This window comes from Helobdella robusta, assembly GCF_000326865.2.
Source record: "Helobdella robusta unplaced genomic scaffold HELROscaffold_8, whole genome shotgun sequence".
In the NCBI taxonomy this organism is placed as follows: Eukaryota; Metazoa; Annelida; class Clitellata; order Rhynchobdellida; family Glossiphoniidae; genus Helobdella; species Helobdella robusta.
The window spans coordinates 2,315,978-2,328,477 of record NW_008705459.1 but is presented as its reverse complement, the minus strand read 5'-3'; the positions used below and the strand labels follow the sequence as shown (position 1 = coordinate 2,328,477).

The 12,500-nt window shown below is 33.2% G+C and overlaps 1 protein-coding gene across 1 annotated transcript in view; it reads right to left on the bottom strand.

The window, feature by feature from the left end:
- The window catches only part of HELRODRAFT_129652 (hypothetical protein), a gene marked incomplete at both ends in the record, with an annotated part of 47,305 nt that extends 43,752 nt beyond the window's left edge, over positions 1–3,553 (bottom strand). The window contains one exon of the mRNA XM_009032109.1: positions 3,445–3,553. Within this exon, the coding sequence (XP_009030357.1) occupies positions 3,445–3,553 (109 nt within the window). The remainder of the gene's footprint in view (positions 1–3,444) is intronic.
- Positions 3,554–12,500: the final 8,947 nt, after the last annotated feature.

Sequence of the window (12,500 nt, the reverse complement as noted above, 5' to 3'; positions counted from 1 at the left end):
CAATGATGATTATGTCAAAACCGGACTGAAAGAATTTATTCCATGCACGATTTTGTGTTTTTGAAAAGTTCATTTGACAATTGCATGGAGGCTGCTTAATTAAAATTTTATTATTCAGACTGCTGTTGGTCTCGTTCATCTGCCGCTGCTGATGTTTTTGTTGCTGATGTTTTTGATGTCTTTGTTGTTGCTTTTGTTTTGTTGTTGATGTTTCGATGTTTTTGTTGTTATTTTGACGTCTTTGTTTTTGTTTTGTCTTTGTTTTTGTTGATGTTGACAGCCATGGTTGACATTTTTGTTATCACTGTTCTAATATTCAAAATATTTTTTATTTTTAATCTGTTTTTCAAAATTCAATTGTTATTTTTAATGTTTCTTTTTTTTCTTTATCGTGAATATCATTTCATTACATAAGTGTGCAAAAGTTGTCCCAACCGATAATGGCAGATAGGTGAATATGTGGTTATGTTCGATTGCTTGGTCATTTCTGCGCTCATCAACATTTTGTGCAGTTTAAAAATGCAGCAACGCCTAAAAAAAATTTCTAAAATTTTCAAAAAATTTTTTTTGTGGAAAGTTTTGCAATAGAATGGCTGAAATTCTGCTCGAAGTTACCGTTTTTTGAGTCATCATCATTATCATCATCGTATAAACATCATCATCATCATCGCTGCCGACAACAACAACATCATCGTCGTCATCATCATCATCGTTGTCATCATTATTTATGCCGTGGTGTTTGACTAATTAATTAAGCATATGGGTTCTTGAACGCACTACCCATCTACCTACCTACTTCATAACATCAGCGTCATATAATCTCTCTCTTAACATTCATCTATATACAGGTACGCACGCACGCACGCACGCACGCACACAAGCACACACACACACGCATACACACGTACTTACATACTCGTACACATGTACATACGCCGTACGTACGCACAGTACTTAGGCGTACATTAATTAATTGAGACGCAAATACAATTTGTTAAATTAAATCTACTTATAATATAAACGTACCACGTGCCTAAGCCTAATAATTTAGATAAATTATTCACATACACTTACATGAATGTTGTACATACATGCAAGCGTACACAAACTTAATAATGATGAATTTTGCCGTACATTCAAGTGTACGAACATCGTTGAATTCGTATGCAAATATGAACAAATACTTCTTAGTAGGTCTTCTTATACACCTGTGTATATAATATACAAAAATGGATATGAATAAAATATGAATAAATACATACGTAAGTACGTACACACACATGTATGTGTACACACACTCAAGTGTATGAGTAAGTATACAGAGAGACAAATATACAACAACGTATGCAAATTACGTGTCTTCGTTGAGGAAGGAGCGGACAAGCGCACATAAGTGTATTTAATCTCAATCAATTTTATTCTGTGTCTGACGTTCAATGCGTCATCATAGAAGGAACGAGGGCCAACAACAACGAACAACTAAAAATACCATCTCGTGTATGTGTACGATTGTATGTTTGTGCACCAGGGCATACAAGCCTTGTTATGATGTATGTTGGTTTTATTTATGTTGTTGTGTGCACGTATGCATGTTTTATGAGCATTAGTATTTGCCTTTTTGGTCGGTATGTGAAGATGAAAAAATGTACATGAATGTATAAATGGAAACATTTATACAACAACTGCATGATACACAGAATATTACACACACACACACACACACACACACACACACACACACACACACAGATGCACGCATCAATGTATATGAATATGTGCAAGAAATCTATACAAGCTAAAAAAAACTAACTAAAACTAACTAAACGAAAGCCAACTAACTGAATACATTACACAGTACAATGGTAGATTCATGCATGCATGCTTACGTGCGTGTGTACGTCAACACATACGTGATGAAACAGAGAGGACAAACAGACAAACATCAGTTCAAACATGTTCCTTCTTTGTTTTCATTTTATGTTTGTACACACTCGACTGAAACTATTGTGCGTTAGCTTCAACAAAATCGTATGCTTTTTATGCTGTATGTGAGTGAAGATGATGACACTATGCATTTTTATATGCATGCATGCATCAGCGCTTGTAATGTATGCATGGATAAATACGTGCTTGTTAATGCATGCGTTACTGCATATACGTTATAGTTTGCATTCGTGTGTATGTACGCATGCATGTTTGTTTATATGCATGCATGCATGTATGTATGTATTTGCGATATATATATATATATATATATATATATATATATATATGTATGTGTACATGCATGCATGCACACCTAAGTATGAAATATGTGTTAAGTTAACACAGTTTTATGCGTAAGGTTGTAGGCTATTTTTCCATTGGAGTCCGCACTCCATATAAATGTGTGACAAGAAAAATTCAGAAATTTTCAGGCCAAGTTTTAGTGTAAATGAATGCCTGAATAGAAAGATTGCTTTGTGAAGATGTTTTGGAACGTGTGTCTGCGTGTCTGCTTGTTGTAAAAGTACATGTGTTAGCGATATTTATGCATATATACGCAACAAAACATACAAATGAGCGTACATTATTGTGTGCACACAGAAGAGTATGTAGTTGTAGGCATACAAAAATGTACATAGTTGTGTACACAATTTTATGTGTGCGGGTATGTACGCAGTTTGTACGCACACAATCTGTATGATACTTGAATTCGTGTGTTGGACAATCGATAGAAAGTATTCTTGTTGGGTGCACTTCATTCCAGTAAAACTCGCATTATACAATACGAGCGCAAGTACAACAATTTGCATACAAATACCATTTTTTGCATGCAAATACAATATCCACGTTCTCATAAAAATACAAAACTCTTCTTCGTAAGTACAATTGGGTATATATTCAACTGCATAAAAATGTTTTTTCTGATTGCTGTTATAAACATAATGTATGGGATACATATCTTGCTGTCAATAATTATTCATCTACTTATAATTCATTGATTTGTTTTTTTCTTCACGGGACATCACTTCTCAATTGATTACTGACTGATCTTCAAACGAAATAATTAATATTATCTCGGCGGAACAATCTGCACCGATCTCTTCAGTGGAAAACATCATCTCCACCACCTCCAGTCCAAGGTGCATGCATTCAACAATTTATACGCATCGATCCCAGCTTATATTCATTTCATATAATACTCAACAGATTATAGCCAACAGTATGACATATGAACGTACATATAATTTTTTTTTAAATCAACGCGAAAAAGCAGCACAGGAAGGAAAGTACAAAATTAGAACAATCCCTCAAAACCAGCCAGCTACCAACTATGTTGCCAATGCAAACAATCTGCAACAGTAAATGAAGTTAATGAATAACGCAACGAACGCATGGGCATTGCGTTTGTGCCATGTTTGAATACATCTTACTTGATCATGTTTGCACGCAAACGTGAACTTACATGATACGCACATGCATAAACGCATGCATGAAAACTTACACGCATTGATACAAAACAACATATACATACATATACATACATGTACGCACATATACATGCATGCATTCATCACGTACGTGTGCATGCATGCGTGGGCCCAATGAAGCGCAAAGTAGTCGTGATTAATGGCTATTAGGAATAAATTGAAACAGCACTTGTATGTTTGCATAATTGCTTGTACGTTCGGGTAATTGTTCGTACGTTTGCTTGTACGCACGTTTGTAAACATGTTTGTATTCATGTTTGTATGTTTGGAGTTTGGATTTTTGTATTTTTGCGTGTTTTTATGTTTCTTTACCAAAATCTATTTTTTTGTTATTATTTTACATTAATTTTATTTTTTTGTTATTTGTCGGTTTAATTCTTTATTTGCATATGTAAATCCATTTACTTGACAAGTGATTGTTTGATTGTTCGTTTTTCGTTTGTATGTTTGAGTGTAGGTCTGTGTGCATGCTACTGTGATTATATGTTCGTTTGTATGTTTGTATGCTGGTGCGTTTGTATCTTTTGTATGCTACTTCGTTTTAATTTTTTGTATGGTAGTATGTTTCTACGCCAGTGTGTTTGTACGCTTGTATGTATGTTTGTTTAATTGTTTGTTTATCTATTGGCATGTTTGTTAAATATACTATCATTTAACTTGTTAGTATTAAATAAAGCTAACAAACACAGAATAATTCATTCGTTGGATCTCAAACACGCGTGCACCATGCACCAAGCACAATGCACCATGCACCAAGCACAATGCACCATGCACCAAGCACAATGCACCATGCAGCATCCATTCACAACCAACTCTTCAATTTCAATGTTTGCTGCTTTCAAGTTTGGTTTCACTTTATTTAATTTCAATTGAATTCATTTTATTTTAAGTTAGAAATCAATTCAATGAAACCATTACAAAAATTTCAGTTAATAAACTCTTAATATCAAAATAATATCAATATATATATATATATATATATATATATGTGTGTGTGTGTGTGTGTGTGTGTGTGTGTGTGTGTGTGTGTGTGTGTGTACATACATACAATACATTCAATAGAAAAAATAAACAAATAAAGAGAGAGAGAGAGAGAGAGAGAGGAGAAAAAGAAAAAAATTCTTTTTTATTAACTGAATAATGAATTCTTATTCTAATTTACAATCAACCAGCTTACAAAACCGTGTGATAAAACATGGGAAAAATTTTGTATTTATAGACAATAAAATTAATTTTCATGTGCTCATAACTTATCTGATTCCCCATTATAAACACGATAAACAACATAAACGTGTATATTTTATAGATCTCACTAAACTTAACAATGATGTGTGTGTGTATGTGTGTATATGTGTGTGTGTGTATGTGTGTGTGTGCGTGTGTGCATCTTTGTCCATTCGGCGTGTCTGGTTTGTTTTAATGAAATTTTATAAATTACCCAGACATCAATTACAGTATTAAATATTTAAACAATCGTTCAAACAACTAGCGTATAGACGGATTCGCATCACATGTATGTCTGTCTGTACCAGTGTTTGTGTGTGTCTGTGTGTTTTTTTGTATATAAATATGTGTGTGTGTACGTATGTGTGTACGTACATGTATGTGTGTGTTCGGTGATACATTTTTATCGGTTTTTGTTTTTTCATCTTTCTATTTTTTGCAATTTGTTTTATTTTCTCAAAAAAATTGTATATATAATTTATGTTTTGTTCTTTGCTTTTTAACCACACATACACACTAGCACAGAAAAACATGCACACGTACACACACCTACATACACATGTACAAACACATGCATGCACGCACATATAACTGCATGAACTTTTTACAATGTACAGACACACCAATAAACAAACAATAAAAAAGGTACCACAAATTACCTCTGTGTGTGTGTCTGTGTATGTGTGTGTGTTTGTGTGTGTATGTGTGTGTGTGTGTGTGTGTGACAAAGAAGGACAGAAAGAGTGAGAGAGAGAGAGAGAGGGAGAGAGATTAATAATAAAAGTACGCATTCACACGTTGTTGCATCTTCATCCAGAGCGCATATTAATTAGTTTTTAATTATTCAACAAGCAAATAATTAATTTGAAAGTAGTATAAAAACGGTAATCATTCATTAATTCATTCATTCACTCGTTTAGTTTTCGCTCGTTCATATATTTATTTATCCATTCATCGATTGTTCTTTCCTTCGTTCACAGGCTTATTAATTGACTAAATCATTAATTATGTATATATTCGTATTTATTTTTTGCTAATTGATTAGTTTATTTTGCTTTTTTTAATGATCAATTCGTTGTTCAAAACTGTTCATTTGTTCATTCATTCTTTTATTCGTGAAATGTTTAAAGCTTAATTATAAAAACGTATCGATTTTTTTTTATTTGTTATCCAAAAAGTTTCATTCATTTATTTTAAAGCCAATCTTCCTTCCATCCATCATTTCATCAATCCATCTGTCTATCATTCCGACGTCGAGGTCATTTATTTTTATATCCAATTACATCCATTAACATACCTATCCATCTATCTTTCAATCTATCAATCAATCCATTCATCAATATATCTATCTATCTATCCATCCATCCATCAATCCATTCATCCATCCATCTACTCATTCATTTATTTATCTATTTAATTCATTTTTCCATCTTTTTATTCATTCATCCGTCAATACATCCATTAGGCCATTCGTCAGTCCATTCATTCATTCATTCATTCATTCATTCATTCATTCATTCATTTATTTTGACTGCAAAGTGGCAATAATGTTTTTCCTTGCGAGTTGTCTGGTGAGAGAGGAAGAAAGAGAGAAAGAGAGAAAAAGAGAAAGAAAAAAAAAGAGAGAGAAAAAAGAGAGAGAGGGAGAGAGAGGGAAAGAGAGGGAGAGAGAGGGAAAGAGAAACAGAGAAAGAAATTAGGAAAAAGAGAACGGGAGAAAGAAAGAAAAGAGAGAAAGTGATATGGTAAAGATAGAGAAACACATTTCCAAATGCATTTTAATGATAAATTGTCATGGAGACTCTTGATTTATTACAAAAGTAATAAATTATCTAGCGCACAGCATTTTTAGAGCCTTTGATTCCTTCGACGTATTGCCAGCGTCTATTCCTGTACGCTTGTCCGTTTGTGTGTGTGTGTGTGTGTGTGTGTATTCACTTTCTTATGTTGACGTCTGTGTTTGTACGTTGTGTACGCGTTTGTGTATGTGTGTGTGTGTGTTTGTGTGTGTTTGTGTGTGTGTACTTTCATATTTGTGTTTGTGTATATACGCATGAAAATTTTTTAAAATTAGAATTTTTTATTATATTATATGCACTATCTGAATGTAAATAGTGTATGCGACCAAATTTTTATGTTAAGTGCGTTCGTTGGATGTTGAAATACGTAGATGATGTTTGCTTATATGTTTGTACCTTTATGTGTGTGAGAGAATTTGGAACTATGAGTTGATGTGTCATCAGCGTGTGTGTGTGTATGTCTGTGTGTGTATCTATTTGTATGTTTAACTGTATGTATGTTGCTGTTTATGCTTATGTTTGTTTGTATGGTTGTTTGTATCTGCGCGGTTTGTGTACGTGCCTGCCAACGTGTGTGTTTATATCTTTCGGGTACATTTGTCATTTGCTGCGTCATTCCTACCCGCGTGATCGTATCTACTGTAGCAACTTTCACTTCATTCCTACTATGTTCATTCCTCTGTATATACGTGTATACATTGTATTGATGTGTACTTATATGTTTGCATTTTCGTTTTTTTGTATGAATGTTTGTGTGTGTGTCTGTGTGTATGTGTATGTGTGAGAGCGTCTACGTATGTCTTTTCAACAAAAGCTTTCATACATTTAAGTTTTTTTTTCATATTAATTGGTTAGATGGGGATTTATTCATTTTTATAACAGATCAATCATTCGCTCAATTATTTTTCTCATTTTATTATTTGTTCATTTGTTCATTCTTTCAATTGTTTATATAATGTTTTCATATTTTCTATGGTTATCCATTCATTCGTTTGTTCATTTATTCATTCGTTTGTTCATTTATTCATTCGTTCATTCATTCTTTAATACATTTATCAGGAAATCAATCATTCACTTCAATTAAATTATTCGTTTAATTTTTTCGTTCGCTCATTCATTAATCTGCAGCCACACATTAATTTTTTTATTCATCCCACTTATTTATTCTTTCACAATTCTTTTATTCATTTAGTTTTTATTCTTTCACTCAGCGAAAATTTTATTCTTATATTCATTTAATTATTCTCTCACTCACTCACTCACTCACTCACTCACTCACTCACTCACTCACTCACTCACTCACTCACTCACTCACTCACTCACTCACTCACTCACTCACTCACTCACTCACTCACTCACTCACTCACTCACTCACTCACTCACTCACTCACTCACTCACTCACTCACTCACTCACTCACTCACTCACTCATCACGCACTCACTCACTCACTCACTCACTCACTCACTCACTCATTCACTCACTCACTCACTCACTCACTCACTCACTCACTCACTCACTCACTCACTCACTCACTCACTCCCTCCTCACTTACTCACATTCACTCCCTCCTCACTTACTCACATTCACTCACTCACTCACTCACGTTCACTCAATCACACACTCACTCACTTTTTTTCCTCTCTCTTTTTTTTCGCAGTCGTCAATTTTGATTTATGAACTGTTCTTAATTTATCAAGAATATGAGCATCTTTTCCAGTCATTCATAAGCACCATATCAAAATCCATTATCTACTCGCCATCACAAACTTCACCATCATCATCTTCTTCTTCATCACTGCCATCATTATCATCATCACCATCACCATCTTCTTCTTCATCACTGCCATCATTATCATCATCACCATCACCATCTTCTTCTTCATCACTGCTATCATTATCATCATCACCATCATAATCATTCCGTCATCATCATCAATATCATCATCACGCCATCATCATCAACAAATCTATTTCCATTGCCATCCCAATAAATATTGTTATATTAATGTGTCATCATCATCATCTTTATCATCATCCCATCATCATTATCTTTATCATCATCCTCATCATTCTCATCATCTTCATCCTCCTCATCATCACCATGAGCAAGTGCTGTTTCATTATCTTGTCGTCGGCGATATCATTTCAGCTTTGTCACTCTGTGATAATAGTTGATATTAATTGCTTTATTGATTCAGCTCCTGGTGATGATGTTAAAGACGACGATCGAAGTGATGATGGTGATAATAACGACGACGATGTGGCGATATAATATCAATAATGATACCTGATAACTGTATGAATTGATGATGTATTATGTTTGTCGTGATCGCGTGAAAACAAAATACAAACACACCCAAACCTAAATTCGAGCATATAAAAAACAAAAGTATACCCATACATACAACCCCGAAGCACACATACCTATACAAACACACACCTATACACACACACCCACAGACACCAGTACACACACACACACAGTTATACAATAAAGCAATTCATACACTTTTAAAGAAACAAAAAAATACTTGATTACGTAAACTGGTGCATTCAATCCAGTTCTTCCTTCTTCCATCCAACCAACCAGTCATCGACTCACACATGCTATTTCATTATTCATATTTCTTCATCTCGTACAGGCACGGGCTATTATCACTATCGAGTTCACACGAACGCACACAATACACACAATTACACGTGTACACGCACATACTCACGCACGCACACATTCACACATTTTATTTTATCTATTTATTTTAACGTGAGAGCCAATGAAAATTAAAAAAAAGATTTATGTGGAAATCTAAAATCAGAAATTAATCAAACCGCTTGTCAAAATATTCTCTAATTAAAATAATAAATTGAGTAAATGAATTGAACAAAATAACTAAGAGACATAATCATTGTCCTCTTGTAAGAATATTTTTTAACTAAAATAATAAATTGAATAATAAAATAAAGAAATTGACAAAACAACTAAGAAGCCTAATATTCGATTAAGTAGATGTAGATTTCCTCGATGCCCGGTTGGATGGTTGGTCAGCTATGATTACAGCAATTCAGGGAGGTTTAAAATTGGCAGCAAATTTTTTAAGGCTTTTAAATTGAAAAGATATTATAAATATTTTTCATACTGACGGGAATAGCATTGGAGCAGTATGAGACGCACCGTTGTTAACTACATTCAATCTTGAAAGATAAATACAAAAAGTGTGACTTTGTCTTGTATCTAAAGATTTTATAATATGCTAATAATTTAAAAAATTTGAAAAGTATGGAAGTATGGTTATTTATTGGGAGTATGGAGGCAATATGTTATGCAAAATTTGAATGTAAATATTGATTGAGAGTAAAAGTTTGTTTGATGGATCGTCAGTATTCCTGATTTTATGGGCAGATGTTTGGCATGGTCAGTTGGTTTTGAAATATAAAGTATGCTTTAAAAGCACTTCTGGCAAATAAGCCAAAAATTGCAAAATTTAATTTTACATTAATATGTATTTACGCATAAACTAAACACACACACAGAGAGAAAGAGAGAGAGAGAGAAAGAAAGAGAGAAAGAGAGGGAGAGAGAAATACCAAAGAAATACCATTCACAGTTACAAATACACAAAAAATACAGAATCGACCATTCAACCAACACACAAACTCAGCACCTCCCAGCATGCAATGCAATATCGAAAAACAGAACTCACCAAACGATGAATTACACAATAGTACCTGTAAACATACCAATGTCTAACAAACCTTTTTTGTATTTTTGTATGTTTTTTTTTACAGATATGCAAACAAATATGTTTTGTATGTTGTGTTACTGACGGAGATACAAAATGTGTTTATGTACGTATACGTGTGCATGTGTGTCTGTGTGTGCGTGTGCTTCTATGTATGTGTGTGTGTGTGTCTGTGTGTGCGTGTGCTTCTATGCATGTGTGTGTGTGTTGCGTATGTATGTGTGTTTATGTATATGTGTTTATGCATGCGTGGATGTAAGTGTGTATATTTATAATGTACAAACAGGCATTTAAATCAACGTTGATATCGATAATTTAATCGCATTCCCTTCTGAGTACGCCTGCATGCTTGTGTGTAACGCAACTGTAATTGCACGCGTTTATGTTTAACACGAATTTATGATGTGATTTTGCAAAAATAAAGTAAAAAAGAATTAAATAAACAAACATTAGACAAAGTATTTAACGATTAAAGAACACTTAATTTATGTATTTGTGTTTTTAAATTGCATTTTCTTTAATTTCGATGTTTATTTCGTTATTTGGTCGTTATTATACCATTTCAATTTGCTAATTTATCATTCTTATAGCGTATATTTTTCAACGTCTCATATTTAGATCAATTTATTTCAAAATTTTTCGCTAGCTGCATAGCATAGGTATTTTGTGCTTCAGGTTCCTTGCTCCAGTTGAATGAACAAACCTAACGATAAAAATCAACCAGAATCTTTTAACAATTTAATTAAATGCGATGATTCAATTGAATTAATTATTTAATTAATTAATTAACTATTTAATTATAAAATTAATCAAACTTGTTAATTAGTCGCACAAATAAATATTGTTAACACTTAGCACCAAACAATCCCACATGCAAGCAAACCTGCTCTCCTGAAACTAAAAATGAGTAACAACCATTTCGAAATCCGATGACTTAAATATAAAAAAAAATACAATTTATGAATATAAATTATATTTATAATTCTAAACTCTAGATTCATAAACCAAACTATAAACAAATAAACGAACAACAAATCTTGAAAACAAACACGTAAATGTGCATCTAGGAAGAAGAAGAACAACAGAGAACCAGCCATAGAACGATGTACTACTGGAAACAACCATTAATTCCTAATTTCTTATCTCTCCCTATTCAATTAACGCAAACGGCAAATATATCATGCAAAAATACAAACAAACGCACACACATACACACGAGTACATACATACAAACACATATACACACATACAAACAAACACACTTACACACCAACACCTAAATACAAACATCCATTCAGACACACACACACACACACACACAAGAATATAAACATATAAAACCCCAAAACACATTACACATACGAATACATACATACAACCACAAACCACAAATAAAATTTGCATACAGACGCATACAAACACATACGAAGATAAAAAAAATCACATAAAAAAAACAAAATCTCGCATACGTAAATTTCAAGCTATCCAGGGGCAAAATAAAACATAACAGACAATAAGAAACCAGATTTACATGTAAAAACTCTAGAAACCAGATGCATTTTTAGTTGTTTCTAAACACATTTAAGCACACGTATAAACAGACATACATATAAACACGTACTCAGACATACGTACATACACACATACCTACTACATCCACATAAATTCCACACACACACACACGCACGAACACACACACACGCAGACGCACTTGCACAAATAACCTAGAAGCATACATCAATTACATTGATTTGTTTATTGCATTGATTTTATATAAACGTTTTTTTGGTATGTAGTGTCTACGTATGTGTTTTTGTATGTGTGTGTGTATTTTACGTGTATGTAGGTATGTTTTGTGTGTAGACTTGTATGTATGTATGTGTGTGTGTGTGTATGTGTACGATATTGTATGTTTTGTAGGGTATCTTCTCATGCGATATAAACACGCTTGTCTGATTACGTTTTATAGTTGAAAGGTTCAACCATGTATAAATGTATAATTGTGTGCGTGTATATGTATGTGTGTGTGTGTGTGTGTGTGTGTGTGTGTGTGTGTGTGTGTGTGTGGTTGTATGTATGTATGTATGTATGTATGTGTGTATGTATGTATGTATGTATGTATGTATGTATGTATGTATGTATGTATGTGTGTATGTATGTATGTATGTATGTATGTGTGTATGTATGTATGTATGTATGTCTGTATGTATGTATGTATGTATGTATGTATGTATGTATGTATGTATGTATGTATGTATGTATG